Consider the following 23,366-nt stretch of genomic DNA (forward strand, 5'->3'; position numbering starts at 1 on the left):
TTTATACATAGTACCCCTTCTAAAGCTGTAATGCACTTCCACTATGTGTTCCATAACAAGCTGCTAGTGTGATATTTTTTTTTTATTTTTGCGATGTATAGTATTTTTGGGATTTTATCTTCAATAACTGGGTATATTAAATGAAATATGTTCATTTTCAGCTTGTTCTTTCATTGCTCAAATATATATATTTATTTTTTAATCAACTTTTGTTTTCTCTGCCCTCTCCCACAATCATGATTTTGGGGGGAAAAAATAGTTCTATTGGTATTAACGCTTCCTTTGCTGTAATGGGTAAACCAGGTTGATTCTAGAGTGCATCACACTGTATTTTGGTTATTATTCCCATCCAAGAAAAATACATTCAGTAACCATTGAAGAAATATGGGCTAGCTAACAGAGGAAAATGTCAGTTATGTTAATAGTTGACTTTGTCTTTAACCCTGCACAACAATCTTGCAGTCAGTGAGTTTTGACGTATCCAACTAAAAAAAACAAGTTAAAACAAGTGAGATCTTTAAACTGCTGGTGATCTTCCACAGGCTTTAAGGATAACTGCCATGGCAATAAAGTTAAATAGCCTTTAATCTTGCTTAAAAACACTGGCAGGATTTACAGCATTTGCTAGTTTTGTATTAAGCCCCTCCTCCCAGAACTGAAGTGGTGCACCTCTTATTTGAGATACTCTATTGCCCATTGGGTCATGTCAGCTGGGTACCTAAAAGAAAGGGGGAAAAAAAGTTATAATTAAAGTGCAGTCCAGTGGTAGTTTTCTAAAGGTTGGTCTGTTGGCCCACAGGAGCATCCTACATTTTTAAAAATGAACTGTGGTAAGACTTCTACTCACCTGAAATCATAAAGCGTGTCTGTCATCTCCCTGCTTGGGCTGTGATAGATGTAGCTGAAGCTTGAGCCATCAGCATGAGTTGGAAAAATTGTACATGTCCTTTCCTTTATGGAGTTGCACTGGAATGGGAAAGTTTTTAGGTGAATAGTGAAGAAAGTGATAATTTATTAAAAGAATACATGATCTTACTGATTGTGCAGAGATCTCTACGAAGAAAGCACCACTGTTTACAGCATCTTGTGTAGAGTTGTTTACTCCCATTTCTGTAGGAGCTGAGAAGTGATCCTTGTAATTTAGCCAATCCATGGGCATGTTCTGGGCACATTCCAAAGTGCTTTCGGCTATGAAGACAAAACACAGCGAGTGGGGGGAAATGTTACATTAAAAGCAAGAATCCAGAACTGGAAAACATTTGAGATGGTATGCAATTGCTGTTTAAACAAGGCCTCATCATATACCTCCTGACACTGGGATACATGAATGGAGATTGGGTGTGCCACAAGGAGTCCGGTATGCCTGAAAAAGGGGGTGGGTCAGCAGTGCAGCTTTCCTAGCCAGCCATTAATGGCATGACAGTCGTTAATTTTGCACAACATGAGTATGTGTAATGATATACTCATGCTGGGCTTTCTGGTGTCCCTGAGAGCAGGATAAGTGAGCAAACCTAGGATGGGAGCCCTTAAAGGGACACTCCAGGCACCCAGACCCCTTCTGCTCATTGGAGTGGTCTGGGTGCCAAATCCCACTACTCCTAACCCTGCAAGTGTTATTATTACAGTTTTTTTATAAACTGCAATAACTACTGTGCAGGGTTAACTCCTCCTCTAGTGGCTGTCTAGTAGACAGCCACTAGAGGTCACTTACTGGTTTCTAGCACAGGAAACCTTTGCTAGAGCATCGCTGGGCGTCCTCATGCTGTGTTAGGACCTCCAGCGTTGCTCAAATCCCCATAGGAAAGCATTGAAATTCGAGTTTCCTTTTAAGCAGAACTGTCCTGACACGTAAGGAGGTTTTATTATTGGCAGAACCGTAAGGGTTGAACGGGCAAACATTGTTTTTCTAAAAGCATTGTAATTGCATTAAACAACTTATAGAGGACCTGGTGAATAAGATGTGGCTGTTCATACCTGGGTTTACCCATTTGTGGGTTTTAACTCCCAAGCTTAGGAGTCCACTCTTTTAAACTGCTTACATGACAACATTGAAATAATGCAAGAAGTAATATTTATGAACCATTTGGTTTTGAAAGAAAATCTTGATTTATTTTTAAGTGAGAACTGAAGCAAAGACTAATTTTACTGGTGAGTGCTGCATGAAGCAGTCTTATTTTGCTTGCTTCTGGCAGTGTTTGGGCACTTACATCTGTGAATTACTGATATTTGAAACCCACATAACAGTTCTATGTAAGCAATCAACACACTTTAAAAACTAACTTCTGATTTTAAAACACACAGCACTAGTACTGAACCCCAGCAGTTTTTTCTACATGCAAATCACTAGAAGTGCTTGTAAGAAACAGTATCTTTGTGGGCTGGTTTAAGGTGCAGTTCTATTACTCTGACTATAACCTAGGCCTCCATACACGCACAATTCGGTGGCAAAGAAGGAGCGAATTGACCAAACATGTCTATTTAAAAAAAATCTTATCACACCCTGAAGATAACATTTAGTCGCATGGACGTTAAGGGAATAGATGAGGACACATCAAAGACTTGAATGAGGGACCATAAGTACAACTGACTCTCCATGAGTAGATAAAGCTGTGAATGAAATCAAAGGTTAGAGGACAACTGATACGTCAAATAGTGTTTTACAATAGTATTCCTAAATGGAATCTATATATCCACAATGTGTATATCCTTGCACTCACGCTTAAACGACGTACTGCTGCAGTGCAGAGGTTTGAATTGCCGGTTGCCAGTCTCTTTAGGGATATAAAGTTGTACAAAATTGAAGAGAAATAGAGTCTGCACTCACGGACTTGTGGTATTAAACTTGAAAAATCGGTTTTATTCCATGTATCAAAAGAATCAACGCTTCGTCCACAAAGGGACCTTCCTCAGGATAGAGTGAATCAAAAACATTTATATATAAACATATATATATAGCAATACAATGGTGCCAGGAGTACAAAGCTGTATTAATGGCACAATAGCTCTGCCCTCCCACCGCGGTGAATAAAAGGTTAAAAATGCTTTGTTTACTTAACTGACCCCCACCCTGATATCCCTTGGCGCTAGGTCACGGCTCTGCTTCCTCAGTCACTCAACAAGGTGTGCTAAGGCGCATCCTTGGCGAATGCCGCACGCATTAGGTCTCCCCATATGAAAGCATTGAATCTATTCTTTTTCTATGGGGAAATAGCAAACGCTGGATGTTCACGTGCCATGCTTGAAGACATCCAGTGTCAGTTCATGGAAAACTCAAGTAACATTCTTTCTGGTAGAGAGCCACTAGAGGCTGTATTCGTACCGCTGTTTTACATTGAAGCGCTAAGTGGGACAGAGACACTGCACATAGACCACTTCAATGAGCTGAAGTGTTCTGAGTGCATATAGTGTCCATTTACGAGTTATTGTTATGTACATTCTACTAAGTAAGGAAGACTTGTGAAAAAGCAGCTCCTACTAATTCTATCCCCACACATCCTTTTTTTTTTTTTTTTTTAAACTGATGACGCTGAGGTTGATCTTTGTCAAGTTGATTATGTCACTACTACATGCAGGTAGTGAAGCAGGAAAAACCATAGAGGCGAACTGTCAGATTCAACCTGTTCAACTAAAGGTGCGTGCATATGGCTGTCATTCACATACACTGATCAGTTACATTAAAACCACCCTCATGCTACTAAAACTGCTTTGAGGCAATATGATTTAATTGATCTAACACCAGGACAGTAGCAGCAGATCCTTTAAGTTCTGCAAGTTGTGAGGTGGGCCTCAATGGATCAGATTTGTTGCCCAGATTTCCCAGCAGAATATTGAGTAGAGCATAACATTGCCTCCGCTGGCCTGCTTTTTTTTTTTCCTGTAGTGTATCCTGCTGCCATCTCTTCCCCAGGTAAAAGAAAATACACCCAGCCATTACATTAACCCGATCAAAAATTAAACATGATTCTTCAGATCGGGCAATCTTCTTCCATTCCTCCATCGACCAGTTCTGACGCTCTTCCCAACAAAAATGAATAAAATAAGTTTTACTTAAAGTTTTTACTTTTTTCCATAACTGAGGCTCCCTCAATACATTTTACCTTTCTGCCTTTCATGATGATACAGAGGAAGCACGGCCTTCTCCATGATGGACCAATACAATGCTCAGCAGTGCGCGCATTATACCTTCCCTGTAGTAAAGTATTTTACTCAATTCTTTCCTATAGGTGCTTGTACATCACATGACCATTTTTTTTTCTCTGTGCAGATGAACCAACTCTAGTGGCTGCCATACTGAGAGTCACTAGAGATGGTTTTTTTCCTGCAATAAGTTACATTGCAGGGTCAAAAGGTTAGGGCAATTGCACCCAGACCACTCCCCTGAGATGAAGTAGTCTGGTTGACTTTGGTGTCCCTTTAATATTTTGTTTTACAGAGATGTGTGTGAACTTGTTGGAGAAACAAAAATAAAGGTACATTTTACAAAAATACATTTTCTTCTACATGTGGTTTGCACTCTGCAAAGGAATTGATAGATAGGAGAAGGTCACTTCTTAATTTAGAAACAGCTTTGTAAAATCTCCTAATTAGGGGATCTGAGGCCCACAAAACATTACATAGAGCTGATGATTGTACTTTCAGAGTACTAAGACTCAATCCTTTTTCCAATCCTGAAGGAAGGAAATTCAAGATATGATTATTATTATTAGGATGAAGGAAGTCAATGGAATTATTCTTGGCCGATGATCGGAAAGTTTCCCTAATCATATGGTACCATGCTGATGTGGACTTATTTCTGTATTTTAAGAGTTTCTATTACAGCTTCAGATAATCATTGATTTAAGAGTCTTTCCCTCTGAAGAGCCAGGCCCCCAAGTTCGGTTGGGGTTGGGGTGAACTGCCAGCCCTTGAATCAGTAAATCTGGTCTCCAAGGAAGTGGCCAAGGATGGTCCAAACTCGTACTGTTCAAGAGAGGGAACCAAGGACTTCTTGGCAAAACTGATGGTGATAAACCTTCTTACACATTTTCTTTAATAGTCTTAAAAGGAAACTCCAGTGCCAGAAAAACGATCCGTTTTTCTGGCACTGGAGGGTCCCTCTCCCTCACACCCACCAATCCCCGGTTACTGAAGGGGTGAAAACCCCTTCAGTGACTTACCTGAGGCAGCGGCGATGTCCCTCGCCGCTGTCTCCTCCTCCGCGACGCTCCTCCTTGTGATTGCGTCGGCCGGTGGGCGAGAGTGATCTCGCCCACCGGCCGAGGAGACCTAATGCGCATGCGTGGAAATGCCGCGCATGCGCATTACGTCTCCCCATAAGAAAGCATTGAAAAATCATTTCAATGCTTTCCTATGGGATTTTGAGCGACGCTGGAGGTCCTCACACAGCGTGAGGACGTCCAGCGACGCTCTAGCACAGGTTTCCTGTGCTAGAAACTAGGAAGTGACCTCTAGTGGCTGTCTAGTAGAGAGCCACTAGAGGTGGAGTTAACCCTGCAATGTAATTATTGCAGTTCTTGAAAAACTGCAATAATTAGACTTGCAGGGTTAAGGGTAGTGGGAGTTGGCACCCAGACCACTCCAATGAGCAGAAGTGGTCTGGGTGCCTGGAGTGTCCCTTTAAGTATCATTGGTAGGGGAGGGAATGCATACCACGGATCAAATTCCCATTGTTGAGATATGGCATCTTGTCCTCCTGATAGAGGATCTGGAAGCAGAGATAAATATATGGGAATATGAGTATTATTGGCAGAGGCCATCAAATCGATCTGGGGATCGGGAAGGGGGGAGCGCAGGCAACAGGGCTATTGCCCACACTGAACAGCCCAGCAGCATGGGAGTCAGAGTCCTTCTCAGGACTTTTCACTCGTGCCTGAGCTGCAATAGGAGCAGGGACAGACTTTATATTATATCACTGCTACCTCCTACCAGCAGGTGGCGCCAAACAGCACTGAGATCCTGCTAGGACCATCAGTCACATGCAGCTTGGCCACACTACCACCAGGGCAGGTAGGCAGAGCATCACTTTATTTTAAATTGTTAATAAGGGAAAGGGAAAGGGAAAGAGGGGCAGATTGTGTGTGCATTATGTAGAAAGTCGGGGGAAGGGGGTATATGAGAAAAGGGACAGAAGTTGGAGGTGAGAGAATATGGAGAAAGTGTGTGGGGAGAATATGTACAAAGTTGAAGGTGTGGGAGGGTTAAATGAGAAAAGGTACAAAAGTTAAGGGGGGAAATGTGTACAGAAGGACAGAAAGTGTGGGAGAAAAGGACACCACTGTAGAATGGGACAATATGGAAAGAGGTACAGAGTAATGAAGGATAGTAGGTAAATGATGATGTGATATGATACTTTTACTGCTGTAGAACTCTTATGTTCAGTAAGTGTTATAGTAATGAGTCCTGTAGAAATGCAAACACACATGGGGTCTTTACTAAATTCTGATTTCTAGTAAATTCAATTTGCAATAACTCATATATATAGATGAACATCTTGATAAAGACCTGTTTGGTCGAAACATTGATCCGAATTGGCAACATTTAAATATACTTTTTCACTTTGAAAATCCATTGAGTGCTCTCATCTCCATTATTTTCTACATATTCAGCGCAGAGAAGCACCTTGGTGTAAGTTTTCTCGTTTATATTTTCAGGACTGTGTCAGATTTACAGTTTTTTCTCTTTATATATATATATAAACAATACACAAGATCCAGCACACTCTCCTATCTACTAAACAGCAACTTCAATGTTGACAGATTTTATTAGTTTTTAAAAGTTTTTTTAAAAATACCTAATCTAGGCAAAAAAATAACGGGGATTTAGTTACATTATATGATCATACATTGCATAAGCCTGCCACAACGTCAATGTACCCCAGACATTAGGCTGTGAGAGTAGGACCTGCCAAAGATGGGGTACATTGACGTTGTGGCAGGCTCAACGACACTAGAACCAGTTTAACAAGATGAAGCAGATACAGTGCCTATGGTGTCCGTTTAATTTATTAAACGTGCCAGATCTACCATGTTTTCCTGATTAAACATAATTTCATTATGTTGATTGGCAGTACATGAAAATGGTGCCCTGTAGTATGTAGAATTTATATGCTGCGGGATTCCTGATTCACATGACTAACCCAACACCCGCTCGTGACATCAGCCACGGCCTCGTGCAGTATACAGGCATACCCCGCTTAGTCATTCTCGAATTGAGTCACAGCTCATTACAAACTTTCCTTAGCTGTCGAATGAGAGACATGTGAAATAAAACAATGTACAGTATAAGGCTTTTTGATTTATACAAACAGTGTACATTCACTTCTGAATACATTTTGGATATTCCTGAAGGACACAGAAATTGACAATATTTTTGAATGCAAAAGCTTTCAACATGACCCTAAGAAAAGTATCATTGTGAATTCTATTTAGGAAGTTCAATGGGAGAACTCCAGATAGACATAACCACCTCCAGATAGTCATTAAACAATAAAATGTAAGAGTAGCCCTAACACATTACAGTATTACTGTACAGTACTAATGGTTCCCTGAGGAACTTAAGACTGATCATTGAAATTTATTTTAGTTATCAATGCATTATTTATATCAGTTATGCCTGTAAATGACTATTGCAATGCAGTACATGCATTGGGAAGTAAAAAAAAAGGTATTGCTTCAATTTGAGTACATTTTCGTTTTACATACATGCTCTGGTCCCATTGTGTACTTAAAAGTGGGGTATGCCTGTAATCACAGATCTCATAAAGAAGCCTAAAGTGTTATTGGACCGTTTCACTGTCAGAGCAAAGCTGTTTTTTGGGTTTTTTGTTTTTTTTTCAATCTAGCAATTTTTTGGGGAGAAAACCCTTCCCCTTGCAGTCAATACACCCCTTGTATACATCTGTTTTCAGCCAACATGTAGTGTGTGCTGAAAACTGATGTATGTTATGCACATAATTGACATTCGGTAGCCTGGATCAGGGGGTGCAACTAGCCCAAGTCATGGTGGTTAGAATAACCATTTAACTACTACCTGTACCATTTGACGTCCACATACAACAGGGTGGCAATTTCAATATATGTTGCTCATCAGTTTCTGTCAGTGATACTTGCCCTGCTAGGCACGCCATATTTGCAGCAAATTTTTATGTATCTGAACTATATGCTTAAAGGAATACTATAGTGCTAGTAATACAAATCTGTATTCCTTGCACTATATGTCCTTCTGCCCCTTTGCAAACACAGACACACACCAGCACTGTAAGCAGGGCTGGCGCATCCATAAGGCGGCACAAGCAGCCGCCTTAGGGTGCCACAAAAATGCAAATCTCTGGCACCTGGCCAGAGACTTGGATTTGTAAATATTTCTGGCCGTACACAGTTATTGGGCACTACTTTAGTAAAAGATGCAACTAGCAGCTACCCTAAGCCCACAGCAGCCGCCCCTCACAACTCACACACTGCCGCTGTTTTGAAGAGCAGAGCTGCTGCTATGGAGACACACTATGGAAGCCTGGATGCTGCAGGACCTCCCTGAGGCATTGTAACAGCCCTGCAGAAGTTTAATTGTCTGCTGTCTGCAAAGCTCTGCCCCTTGTTCTAAATCAGTCCTCCCATAACATGGCATATGTCATTAGACCACGAAGGAGTGGGAAACAAGCTTCCACTCTGAAGGATGGCTCCATCTACTACAGGTAGGAGCAGGGCTGCCACCAGAAATTTTGGGGCCCCTAACTCAGCTCAGGGTCTGGGGCCCGCCTCCAATCCTGCCCACAGGGTCCGCCTCCAAATCCCGCCCATAGGAATACACACACAGATACAAACACACCCTGATACAAAAGGACACAGACGCACACTAACAGACACATACTGAAACAGACATACACGCATATAGGCATACATAGTGACACACACATACTGAGACATACACACATATACAGACACACAGGAATTCATAGTGACAGACAGACACATACTAACATACATACAGACACACTTGCATGAGGACATACAGACACATACATACACACTGACATACATACAGACACCGACATACATACATACAGACATACGTTCATAATGACATGCAGACATACATTGATACTGACATACATACATTCATATATACATACATACAGACATACATACTGACAGACATATATACATACATACTGACAAACATACATGCATACAGACATACATTGATACTTGCATACATACATACATACATAATGACATACATACTGACAGACATACATATATATACACATAGTGACAGACATAAATGCATACATAATTACATACATGCATACACATACATACATACAGACATACATAATGATATACATAATGACATACAGATATACATTCATACATAATAACAGACATACATATATACAGACATACGCGGAGTGAGCTGGGAGGAAGTGACCACTTCCTCCCAGCAGCACTTGCTGCGGCTGCGTTTTTTTTGTTTTTTTAAAGGGGCTGGTCGCGCTATACCACAGCGCTGACCGGGCCCCTGAAGATATAGGGCCCATCGGGTGGCCCTAAGTGCGTGGGCCACCCAATGGCGGATATAGGGCCCATCGGGTGGCCCTAAGTGCGTGGGCCACCCATCAGCGTGCGGGCCCCAGTGGAACTGCACTGGCGGCAGTTCCGCCGCTACACGTGGGGCCCGGGCGGCCGGGCCCCCCAGCCCATGACAACCGTTATGGTTGTCACCCCCTGATGGTGGCCCTGGGTAGGAGCTGCCACAACACAATACTACATGACTGCTGACCCATTTACACCTCCCACCGTTGCCCCCAATAACACAATGGGCACCTTTTTAAGTGGATAAGGGCAACGGCCACAGCTTTATTAACATTATAAAACCTGTCAGCTGTTGGGTGAGAGCCCAACAGACAGTTCTTCATTACATTTTCCAAGAACCCAGCACAGCTATCACTAGCAATCAGCCCTGTGCAAACTGTCGTCTCCCCAGATACCACTTTTCCATACTTCTTCCATTAACTGCTCCGTCCAGAGAACCCGCCACCATGATGCTGCCCTATCGCCGCTATGCTCTCCGACGTAGCGCCTCCCTTCCCCCCCGCCGACAGCACGACCTCTATGCAAGGCAGCAATCCAATATTAAAAAGGTATAAACCAATTGGCGTTAAATGAACCCCATATCTCTGTATGACGTTAGTTATCACCTTCCAGTTCAAGGTGTCTAACTACCACCTCACCGAGACTCCTGACAAACCGGAATATAGTCATATTGATTTTACGCTTGCAGAGCTCTAAGGCCTTACCATTACCACTTAATCTCCAAACCGGTGTTGGGACAATTTGCGACCAAATTAGTGTTAGACCTCTAAACAGTGCAAAGCAGCACGCTATATAATGTCGCACAGCATGAACGAGGTCGACTGACCACCGTCGCCCGATGTCATTCCCGCCCGCATGTAATACCAGGGTCACTGGACCCGAAACACAGTGGCTAAGCATTGCGCATTCTGCATACAGCTGGTCCAAACACAAACCCCTCAACCTCCGCCAACGTACCCTAACTGAATGATACGGGAACCCCAAATTGCAGCCATACACTCTATCCTCCGCCCTCTTGGCAGCCCAGTATATATATGAATGTCCCACAATCCAAACGTATCGCGTAACTGGTCCTACAAAACAAACAACACTTGTTAGAACATTAATATACCCACCTTGAACCTTACAACAAGTGTGGACGTACATACAGCTGAAACTGTCCCGATTCCCAACACCCTAGCCGTTTTAGCGCTTCGGTCGAAAGCCCCAGTAAACTGGCCTGAGTAGCTGCACCAATCCGAAATGAATGTGAGGAGTATTGCCTGGGGTCACCGCCCGTCCCACTGATACATTTCCAAAGAATACTGGAGAATTGATAACGGGTTAAGGGCAAACCATTCCGATGAACTGACAGAGAACCAACCTGACCTCCTCGGACCCCCAGGTACTCCCAGAGCAGAAGACCTGGGCAGAATGGCCCTCCTGAAAAGCCAATACGAAACCTGAGCACCCATACCTGCCTGATCTGTCTTGGAATGGTGGATACCCGACAGAACTCCTTGAGCGTAGAACGAGACGTCAGAGAGCAGCAATGCAGCTAGAGAAGCGGCTCTAGGCGCTACCAGTTTCCCAATACGAAGGGAGCTGAAGAGCACAGAAAGAAAGCCACCCGAAATAGTAACACCTTGTACACCTGTGGTAGAAACTCTAACATCTGAATCATGATAGCCCCCGAGACGGGACGACGTCAGTCAGGACTGTGACCCCTTTTCCAGCCCTTTAACGTCTGTGCAATGCAAAAAGCCTTGGAAACATCCATCCAGCCTAAAAAATGGAACAGAAATGAGAGAGCAGACCAAGACCGTTCGGCCACTGCTGCAGACTTACCGTTGGCACACAAAGATTCCAGTAAAGCAAGCATCATCGACAACCTACCCGCCTCAGAAGAAAACTCCTGGGCCCTAACTAGTGCCCACCAACGAACACAGACTACGCTATATGCCTTCCTCGTCACCTGTGACAAGGATCCCCATATCAAGGGCCTCAGACGTCTTAAACAAGGTCCCACCGATTGATCACATGAACCACACCTATGTTGTCCGTGTGAACAATTACCTTTCTGTTCGTGAAGTCTAATCCCCACAATTCAACTGTGACCACAATGGGGAATAACTCCAGGAACGTAAGGTTACCAGTTAGCTCAGATCCACGCCACTCAGGGGACATGACGCCGCACACCAATGACCTTGAAAATACGTGCCAAACCCAATAGAACCCCAGTGAACAGATCCAATTTACTGTTAGCCACTGCAAGACGCAGCCAGCAAGACTATCTGTTGTACGCACCCAAGAAGGCACTCCTGCAGATCCTCCTTGTGCCATCTTGTAATGCATATAAAGTGCCCGACTGTGGCGAGGGACAATTGCCGACAGAAAGCTCTACCCATAGAGAGAACCCGACAAGCAAAGTTCAAATGCCCCAACAATGACTGTAATTGCCGTAGCTGAACCTTCTTGGAACCCTTAGCCAGATCAACCATCCACAGCAACTCCCGTAGCTTGTCATCAGGCAGTCGAAATACCACCTTGCCGGAATCTATTTCAATACCAAGATATGTAAGTTTATCCGTCGGTCCCACCGTCTTACTCTCCGCCACCGAAACACCAAACTGCACTGAAACTCGCTGAAAGGCCATCAACAACTGAGAGCCGCTCTCTGACTCCCTTGTACCGACAAACAAAAAATCATCCAGGTAGTGGGTCAAGGACGACAGACCCGCCACCTGAGAAACCACCCATTCCAACAATGTTGCAATCATTACAAAGTAGGCACAAGAAATGGCGCAGCACATGGGCAAACACCTGTCAAAGAAATAACTTCCCCGAAGCTGAAAACCCAGCAAGTGGAAACAGTGTGGGTGGACTGGGAACAAGCAATGTCAGACTTCACGAGAAGGACCCCCAACCCCACCTCCCGAACCAATTCTAGTGCTCTGTTGTTGTGGATAGAAATTAATGTTAGTAAAATGTCTATTTACTGTGTATGCCTGTAATCAGTAGTTGTTCAAAATGGCTGCTAGAGCACCCCCTCCCATCGACCAAAGAATGCAAAGAATGTCATGTATTAGGATGGCGTCTCCGTCCAGAGAGCCGCACCCAGGATGATGGTGACATCACACTTTGGAGGTAGTGCATTAGATAAGACACTTAACACTTGACCAATTAAAGATGTATTCTCTCTGTTATCTTGCTTTCTGCATATGATGTATTTCTGCCTTTATAAGGGGCTCGCAGCCCCCCCACTGATTAAAACATTCCGAAGTTTTTCATTAAATGGCAAACTTGTGTCTTAGTGTGATTTACCTCTGCATGCATGCATCTTGTTTCAAACAATCTGGACAGGGGGTAGATACTCAAGCAAACAACACTTGGTTTGATCTAAAACACTGTTAAAGGAGGCATAATGAACTCTAGAAACCTCCTGTCGATGTCATCATTCACTGACCTGCCCGACGGGTACGACAGTTGGTGAATGAGACGGAAAATCTCGGGTTCCTTTTTGGGCACGAAGCCCAGGGGGGAGACCCATAAGTTGGGAAACGGGAGATTGTTGAAAGGGCCCGCCATGCGCCCCAAACCAAGTTCCTTGTCCAATTTCTCAGCCAAGATATTTTGTTTTCCCACAACAGAATGCAAATTAGCCGCAAAAGACGGCAATTTAGAATGTACAAAGGGAATCCAAAAACCCACAGAAAACCTGTCAAGTAAAGTCTCTGCTTCACGGCGCCTAGGGTACCGGTCAAGCCATGGGGGCATCCTTGCGGCGCTCACCGGCGTCCTCCGATCGAGGAATGTCATCCTTACCGGACTTAGTACCAGCCTTACCTCTCTTGAAACATCTAACGGCTGGGTTCGCTTCGCCACAATGGGAGCACTTGTGCCAGAATCTGCAGGAGCAATAACACCTCCAGTGGCTCTCTTTAAAGAGCCAACAAACTCCTTTACGCTGTCCTGCCGACACACACCACTCTAAGCCCCAGCTGCTCCTTGAATGGGGGACGGGCGACGCGGTGTCATCAGCAGTAGCCACAAACTACCGTCCTGCACTCCAAGTCCCATCTGGCTGACATCTTCTGACGGAACTGCTGGTCATAACGGAACCAGATTTGTCCCCATATTTCTTGTACACGCCCAAATTAAATCCAGATAACCTAACAAAGCAGGCGCTTTGTCTGGATAACAGTCCGACAAGATGTTGGCGATCGTGACGAGAGAATCCTTGGATGGGGTGGCCATGATGCTAGTGGTAGTCTGAACAGCCTGTCAGCAGCGAAAAGGTGCTACTATTCCTTTTTTTTTTTCAGGCACAGAATAGAAAAACTTCAGTCAGGGAAGAAAACTTCAGTCAGGGTCCCTCAACTGCTCCCTCTGCTCCATATCAAAATCTTCCATAACTTAAAACATTGTTGCAACTTTTAATCCAGTCCATCTACTGTGGGCAACAGTTATGCTCCCCCTTCCTTAACTATCCAGGGGGAAGCTTGGTACAGTGAGGTGTACTATGGAGCAGAAAATAATTAGTAGCTCTAAGCAACAGGAGCTCAGTGTGCATGAGGAGCTAAAAGTACTGAGGGTGGATCACCTATGTTGTGTCTCCATGATTGACTGTGAGTGAGTATCTGGGTCTGTGAATGTGAGTGGGTATCTGGGTCTGTGAAAGTGAGTGGGTATCTGGGTCTGGAAAAGTGAGTGGGTATCTGGGTCTGGAAAAGTGAGTGGGTATCTGGGTCTGGAAAAGTGAGTGGGTATCTGGGTCTGGAAAAGTGAGTTGTCTGTGTGTGTCAGAGTATACATTTCTGACTGTGAGTGTGCATGTCCTGCATGCGTAATTGTAAGTCTGCGTCTGTGTGTTTGTGTGATTTTGAGCATCTATTAATGTAACTGTAGGTGTATGTCTGTGAGTGTGTAGGTATCACTGTAAATGTGTATGTGTATGAAAATATTTCTGATTGTGATTTTATTTGACTGTAACTGATGTGGCAAGGTCAGAGAGCGATCTCTATTCCCAGCATGATGGGGTTAATTGGGGGGAGTCACCCCTTGAATGTTATCAACCAGGTGAATGTAATTAACCAGCCCTAGGGTTTTAAAAGGTTAGCCTCTGAAGACATCAGGGAGTCTAACAGCTGAGAGAGAGGAGGTAGTTAAGCCTGAGACTCTGAGACTCTGAGAAAAAGGTACTGTGTGAAACCTGCTAAAAGTGCTGTATTTCATCTTGTTTAAAACTGGGAACTAGATTAGCTGGCCAGTTGGATAGTTAGTAATACTGTTGTTTAGTAAGTCTCCAAGTTGGAGTAGGATTTATTTTCTTTTTGTTTTATTTTGTGGGAGAGCACAACCTTGTATAAATTGTGGAAAGTGACAACAAACTGCAGTACTATTTTATCCTGACTGTTGCACTTGAAGTTTATTGTGAAGAGCCCGGCCATCCTGCCACACTGAATATGTTTGTATGTAATTTTGACAGGAGGCTTCCTATTTTGCATAAACTTTCTTTACTTTATGCCTCCAACAGCACAAGTCAATCAATCAAATGAAAAAAGTTTTAACCAATCAGAGTCCAGCACATACAGTATATAAGTCCCTGACAGGCTCTCCATTTCCTCTTTCTTTGCTGCTCCAGCCAAGGCACAGGTCAGAGTATTGATTTTTTTCTGCTAGTTCTACTATTTATTCATATCCTATTGCTATTATTCATATTTTATTTAAACAATAGCTCTTATTATTTCATAAGTGTCTAATCATTTTTTCTAGTTTATTAGATTGAGTTTTTTCTAGATAGTTATACTATTTTAATTATATCTTTTACTATTCAATACTTTTTATTTACACATTGATTACTTTCTTCTTAGTTTTTATCTGGGGATTAAACGTATTTCGTTTTTCTCATAGGTTAGTTTTCCCTTACTCACAGTTTTTTCCCCTGCTTTCCCTCCCTGCCACTCCCCTCCCGGTTTCCTTCATTTCTCTGCGCGACCGCGGGTAGCTACCGCGATCGCGCTTAATCCCAAGTGCTAAGATTGCCTCTGGAAGGGGGGGGGGGGGATTCGTGTGGGGAGGTGGGAGTGCGGAGATCAGACTCCTAGCGCTGTAGCTGGCGGCCACGATCGCTCAGCTTTTTTTTGGCGCGAACGGTGGCCATCTTGGATCCCGCGGAAGACCGCGAGATCCAAGTCGGCCATCTTGTGTTTGGCAAACCGTCATTCAAACGGTCGGCCATTTATTCCCATTACACCCAGCCAACCATAAGCAACAAATACTTACCTAAAGTGTGGATTCCAACGTTGAAACAATCTGTGGATATAAGAATTGCATATTAAACATACAATTTAAAGAGACATACTCCGATTTTTGGATTTAAAGGAACAGTCAACTGTGGAAATACAATAATTAAATATACAATTTAAAGAGGCACTCTGACTTTCTCAGCAGAAGTGTACTCTCCAGAGGTGACCCCTCTGAGTGGGGTGACCCCCCACTAGCACACTTATTATTATTATAGGGGTGACCCCCCTGCACTGGGTGACCCCCAGGCGTGTGCTGACACTGCACCAAGCTGTACAATCATTGGGGTGACCCCCCTATACATAAGCTGCAGATATTGACACCGGCACCCTCCACATTACGACTCAGGTGACCCGTAACAATCCTCCAGACAACGGAGGCAAAATATACAATAAAATATTTATATTGGGCTGCCATTATTGGGACACGTCCTACAAACTCATTATTGGACGACACAGGCTGAACTAATTCACCTGTCATTTATGACCGCTTATCCCGGTCTCACAGAGGGTGACCCCCTCACCAGCCCATAATTGCAGCCAGCGGTGCAACAATTGCAGGACCGGTCTACGAACCGCTTGGGTCCATTCTCATACACTGGGGAACCCCAGTCGTAAGTGGAAGGCCACTATACTCATTACCGTTTACTCAGTATTTCGGTAACTGACCCTGTCCTATCTCCCACAGACAGACCGTGGCACCATGAGCGAATCCTCTCAACCCACACAACCCGACTTTCAGTCAATGATTAACTCCGCAGTTGCGGCCTCCATGGAAAAGGCTATAACCAAATTATGGTCCCATAACTCAGGCGAGGATCCTGAGACTAAAGACCTGGAACGGTCTACAGAGGTCCTGGTTTCATCCAAGAGACATTGGAAAGGTAATAGACCAGCCCCACGGAAATCGAAGGGCAAAGCTCCACTAAAAAGGAGCCGCCAGGCGGAACGCCAAGACCCTTATACCCTTCCACTATCATCTTCCGATGAGGAAGAACATAACCCACCTCAGACACTAGAGGTTATGGATGAATGGAAGGTGGAGGATTCACCGTCCGAGGAGGAAGACTGGCGGGCACGCCAAGACGACTCTGGGTCGGACCCAGATGAAGACAAAGATACCCGTCACGGGCAGAGGAAACCCCGATTCCGTACAGACGAATCTGAAGAGGGTATGTTCCTGGACCCCCAGGGCACGCCGATGTTTGACCCACGCACTATACGCCACCCAAGGTCATCAGAGTGGGGCCTCCCGGACCACTTGGCCCAATTTATTAATTTTTGGCTGCGGCAGCCAATGGAAAGAGAAGTACGCGCAAGACTGAAGGCCAAGTGTCCGAGACCCATACTTCCGGACAAGATTGCCCATACCCCAGAATTCGACGCTACAGTAGTATTGTTCATGTCACGAGCGGGCCGTGATCCACGCAAAGGCATCGAGAAGGGCCTTAAAGCGTCTCAGGATAAGCTTTTAGACATGCTAGGACCACTAGCAAAGATGTTGTATCTGGCCGATGACGCCCTCACTGGGGGTAGTACTCTTGACGCCCATGCAATCAGGGAATGGGCTCAACGGGCGATCTGCATGTTGGGCAATGCCAACGCAGCCCTCTGCACGGAAGGAACGCAAGGCCGCCCTGCTAAAAATGGACTCTAAACTGCTGGAACTGGGGAAAAAGGAACTGGGCCCGCAAGCCAACGGCCAATTGTTTGGGGAACCTTTCATTGGCGAATTGAAGAAACACGTGAACCTCTTCACCACTCTAAGCAAAGCTCAAACTTCGATCAAACAAGTTTTCCGTAAACCCTCAACATACAGAGGGGTTTTCGGCAGGGCTGGTCGCCAACGGGGCCGAGCCACCAGCCACTTCTGGCCAACAGGCCCCAGAACCCAAACGTTGCAAGCTTTCTTCCCATCAAGACCACCGTTTACCAGAGGCACCTTCCACCCCAGAGGGGCACGCACCCGTGGTCGCGGGCGCATCAACTCAGGTGAGCACTCAAACACCAGTTCATTGCCTTTCTCATTTAACTGCTGACAGATTGTCTCTTTTTTCACAGACTTGGGAAAAGATTTCCTCAGACGCCTGGATCCTAAGTACGGTCAAGGGCTACGAGATAGATTTTACGGACACTCCTTTCCAGACACGCCATCCACAACCGATAAGAACATCGACGGAACACGCCAAACTCATAGACGAAGAGATTCGAACCTTATTCCTCAAAGGAGCGGTCGAATTCGCTGTCGGAGCGGTCGGACGACGCGGGATTCATCAGCAATATGTTTGTTGTTCAGAAAAAGACGGGGGACTACCGACCCGTCATCAATCTGCGAGAACTCAATGCATTCGTAGCCTACAGACATTTCAAAATGGAAGGCATCCATCTCCTCCGGGATCTACTACTGGATCATGACTGGTTCACCCGCTTGGATTTAAAAGACGCCTATCTGTCAGTCCCGATGGCCCAATCCAGCCGGCCATTCCTGTGCTTCCACTGGAAAGATCGAACATGTCAATTCACATGTCTCCCGTTCGGACTCAGTTCCGCTCCGTGGTGCTTCACAAAACTACTCAAGCCGGCAGTGGCACATTTACGGACTTTGGGTACTCGGTGCCTAATTTACCTAGACGACATTTTGATATTCTGTGAGAGCGAATCCAGACTTCGATCTCAAACGAAATTGGTAATACACTTTCTGGAATCTTTAGGCTTCATAGTGAACAAAGAGAAGTCATCACTCTCCCCGTCAAGGACTGTTCAGTTCCTCGGATTCGAGATAGACTCAGTGTCATGCACGCTGCGTCTTCCCAAGGCGAAGATCGCGAACATCCGGAAAGAGATAAGATGTTTTCTGAGAAGAGACACGGTCTCTCTGAGGCTTCTGGCCAGAATAGTAGGTCTGCTGTCATCTTCCATACAAGCGATCTTCCCGGGACCCCTTCACTACCGGGCCATGCAGAGGCTGAAAGCTCTTCATCTCAGACGGGGACACTCATACGATCAGGAAATCGAACTGACTGCGGAGGTACGGACGGAACTCCGTTGGTGGCTCCTCCACATGGAAGCTTGGAACGGCAGGGCCATCTTCGGTCCGAACCCGGATTACGTCGTGGAATCGGACGCCAGCCTATGGGGTTGGGGAGCCCACTGCGCACACGCATCCACAGGGGGACCATGGTCGGAAGAAGAAAAACAACTTCACATCAACTGCCTGGAACTGATAGCCGGTTCCTTTGCTATCCATAGCCTAGCCAAGAACATGTCCGATTGTTGCATACTTCTGCGTATGGACAACATATCGGCGGTTCAGTACGTGAATCACCTGGGGGGAGCCAGGTCACGGGCCTTGACAGAGGCCACCAAGGACATATATCAGTTTTGTCTTCCACGCAATATAACACTCAGAGCGGAATACTTACCAGGTCTCAACAATCTCACAGCGGACTGGTTTTCACGTCACTGGCGGGACAACAGCGCTTGGCAGCTGAATACAGCGATCTTCGACATGGTGAGAACACTCAGGGGTCCGCTCCACATAGACCTTTTCGCATCACGCACGAATGCACAACTACCAAGGTATTACAGCTGGCTACCGGATCCGCAGAGCGAAGCGGTAGACGCGTTCCTACAACGCTGGCCATCGGTAGGAGCATACGCTTTCCCACCCTTTTCCATGATAGCAAGGGTACTACACAAAATTCGGATGTCCAAAACATCGTTGATTCTAGTGACACCACTATGGAGAAGCCAAGCGTGGTTCCCGGACCTATTGGCATTGTCACAGGACCATCCACTAGTACTACCAACTTTTCCAACGATTCTCACGAACCCGGGTGCGGAACCGCATCCACTGATAATGCAGGACCGTCTAGAATTAACAGTCTGGACTCTTTCAGGGGATCCTGGACAGTCCCAGATCTATCGCAAACGACTAAAGACCTCCTATGGGATTCATGGGCTCCGGGTACACGACGGAGCTACATGGCAGCATGGAACGTTTGGGACAGCTGGTGTTTGGGACGGGGTCTCGATCCCTTTACAGCACCTGTCTCAACCATATTAAATTTCCTTTCACACCTTTTCTCCAACGGAAAATCATACAGATCGATTAATGTTACTCGCTCCGCTATCTCAGCGGCGCACATCCCTGTCAATGATACCCCAGTGGGACAAGACGCATTAGTGTGCAGACTTTTAAGGGGCATAAAATTAGCCAGACCACCAGCTCCGAAATATCAACGTCTATGGGATGTAGACGTGGTTATTCGTTTCATTAGAGACTGGCCTGATAACTCGGCCCTATCACTCAGACAATTGACAGCCAAACTCACTTTGTTATTATGCTTAGTATCATTCCGTCGGGTTTCGGATATTCGGGCATTCGACATAGATGGTTTCTCCATAACCCCCGTCGGTGTTACGTTTTTGATTTCACGCAGGACAAAGACGGATTCCAAATCCGTGTCCTATCCCTTTTTTCTGGCGGTTCTTTGTCTTTGTGTCGTCGATACACTACTTAGGTATGTTGAGGTCACGGCGCCCCTACGGGCTTCGAGATCCGGACACTTATTAGTCTCATACACCAAACCTCACAAACCGGTTACTACAACTACACTAACCAGGTGGATTAGATGGTTATTATTAGCGGGAATTGACACTAGTTTTGGGGCCCATTCAGTAAGGGGGGCAGCGGCATCTAGAGCCCTTTTGACGGGAGCCTCTTTGACTGATATTTTACGTACTGCGGATTGGACACGAGAAAGTACCTTCAGGGTATTCTACTTTCGCCAATCATCGCACACGTCCTTTGCGTTTTTACCACAGCGTTAAAAATGCAAAATAGGAAGCCTCCTGTCATGTAATAAAATTGTAGATTATGCTAACGTAGTGTACAGATAATCTTAATTTTAATAATGACAGGAGGCGAGTATTTTCCCTCCACTTTCTCTCCCGCCCTATACTCTTGGGAGGATGCCGGGGTGTCCACCGGTAAGTATCTACTCGAGGGACACATACTGTAGAAGACGGTAAAAACGGAACCAAAGGACTTTTGACATGACAATAACTTATTGACACAACACTCTCAGATTATAATTGTATCATACGATAGGCTCAGGTTTACATTATTCAACAATACACATATACTGTAAATTTTCATGTGGACAGTTTAAAGAAGATGTGGAGTATGGCCAACAGTTGTCTTCCACAACTTTTCATTTGTTTCTATGTTTTTCAGCTTGACATCACACGGTGATCACACGATGGTTAACATCGCACGGTAAAGCGGACACCGATTCCAAGTATTCACAGTTTATACCGCAAGTTATCAAGTTCTACTGTTCAAGTTCTTCAACACAGCTTCGGAAGTTTTTTCTCCAGACATGGATACATCAAAGAAAGAGGAAATGGAGAGCCTGTCAGGGACTTATATACTGTATGTGCTGGACTCTGATTGGTTAAAACTTTTTTCATTTGATTGATTGACTTGTGCTGCTGGAGGCATAAAGTAAAGAAAGTTTATGCAAAATAGGAAGCCTCCTGTCATTATTAAAATTAAGATTATCTGTACACTACGTTAGCATAATCTACAATTGTTACGCATATCTCTATGAATTTATGTTCCTCTGTGACAGTGTGTCTGTGTCTGTGAGTGAGTGTTGTGTGACTGTTACTCTGTAAGTGTCGAGCAAAATTAGCTGGAAAAGCTTTTAAAAGGGTGCACACAGGAAACCTGGAAGTGGTTAATTGACCCAATTTCTATGGGAAGCTATATTATGATGTGAATTGAGGAGAAAGGGGTACATTGCAAAGAAATGTGGTAATTTAGTTTGGGAGGGTATAATTTCAAAGAAATAAGGACTTCCAGTTTTTGGGAAGTAAACTGCAGGCCTATGTGATTATTAATATTGACTAGGGAGAGGGTTAATTTTCAGGAGGCTGCCACCAGAAACCCCTGTTATTGAGCTAAGCCCAGCCATGCGCTGTTAGCCATGTCATGATTCCCTTTTATTCCAAAAGCTTGGTCCTTTAAGGCAGTGCTCCCCAACCTTTTTATCGCCGCGGACCGGTAAACATTTGATAATTTTTCCGTGGCCCGCTTGTTTTGATTTAATAAGACAAAAAAAAACCAAAGTCACATATATTAAAAAAAACACGCAGACACATACATAGTCAGAAAATCACAAACACAGTCACATAAAGACATAGACTCAAAATTGTGTGTATGTGTGTGTGAGCGGTGCAGTGTGTATGTGAGGGTGGCAGTGTGTGTGAGAGTTGCAGTGTGTGTGTGGGGGGCAGTGTTTGTGGGGCAGTGTGTGTAGTGTGTGTATGGGGGAAATGTTTGTGGGGCAGTGTGTGCAGTGTGTGTATGGGGGCAGTGTTTGTGGGGCAGTGTGTGTAGTGTGTGTATGGGGCAGTGTGTGTAGTGTGTGTATGGGGCAGTGTGTGTATGGGGCAGTGTGTGTATGGGGCAATGTGTGTAGTGTGTTTATGGGGCAGTGTTTGTGGGGCAGTGTGTGTAGTGTGTGTATGGGGGAAATGTTTGTGGGGCAGTGTGTGTATGGGGGCAGTGTTTGTGGGGCAGTGTGTGTAGTGTGTGTATGGGGCAGTGTGTGTAGTGTGTGTATGGGGCAGTGTGTGTAGTGTGTGTATGGGGCAGTGTGTGTATGGGGCAGTGTGTGTATGGGGCAGTGTGTGTAGTGTGTTTATGGGGCAGTGTTTGTGGGGCAGTGTGTGCAGTCTGTGTATGGGGCAGTGTTTGTAGTGTGTGTATGGGGCAATGTGTGTAGTGTGTGTATGGGGCAGTGTTTGTGGGGCAGTGTGTGTATGGGGACAGTGTTTGTGGGGCAGTGTATGTAGTGTGTGTATGGGGCAATGTGTGTAGTGTGTGTATGGGGCAGTGTTTGTGGGGCAGTGTGTGTAGTGTGTGCATGGGGGCAGTGTTTGTGGGGCAATGTGTGTAGTGTGTATGGGGCAGTGTTTGTGGGGCAATGTGTGTAGTGTGTATGGGGCAGTGTTTGTGGGGCAGTGTGTGTAGTGTGTGTATGGGGCAGTGTGTGTAGTGTGTGCATGGGGGCAGTGTTTGTGGGGCAATGTGTGTAGTGTGTGCATGGGGCAGTGTTTGTAGTGTGTATGGGGCAGTGTTTGTGGGGCAGTGTGTGTAGTGTGTGTGTGTGGGCAGTGTGTGTATGGGGCGTAAGGAGGCTTTTTTTAAATTTATTTAATTAAAATTAATATATTCATGTCCCCCCTCCCTTCTTACCTTTACTGGGAGGAGGGGGGACATTTCTTAGTCCCTGGTGGTCCGGTGGGGATTCCCTGGTGGTCCGGTGGTGGTGAGGTGAACTCTAGCCCAGTTACAGGGCTAGAGTTCACTCTCGCGAGATTTGGAGCGTTGCCGTGGTTACCGCGGCAACGCTCCAAATCTCGCGAGAGGAGGACCCGGAGGAGCTGCAGGTAAGAGCTTCCGGGTCCTCTCTCACTCCCC

The 23,366-nt window shown here is 45.2% G+C and overlaps 1 protein-coding gene across 1 annotated transcript in view; it reads right to left on the reverse strand.

The window, feature by feature from the left end:
- Positions 1-647: 647 nt before the first annotated feature.
- LOC134612163 (uncharacterized) overlaps positions 648-23,366 on the reverse strand; it is a 33,191-nt gene continuing 10,472 nt past the window's right edge. Inside the window, exons 5-7 of the mRNA XM_063456519.1 lie at positions 1,037-1,188; positions 848-966; positions 648-718 (exon numbers count right to left, since the gene is read on the reverse strand). Of these exons, the coding sequence (XP_063312589.1) occupies positions 673-718; positions 848-966; positions 1,037-1,188 (317 nt within the window). The 3' untranslated portion in view covers positions 648-672. The remainder of the gene's footprint in view (positions 719-847; positions 967-1,036; positions 1,189-23,366) is intronic.

This window comes from Pelobates fuscus, chromosome 5 (assembly GCF_036172605.1).
Source record: "Pelobates fuscus isolate aPelFus1 chromosome 5, aPelFus1.pri, whole genome shotgun sequence".
In the NCBI taxonomy this organism is placed as follows: Eukaryota; Metazoa; Chordata; class Amphibia; order Anura; family Pelobatidae; genus Pelobates; species Pelobates fuscus.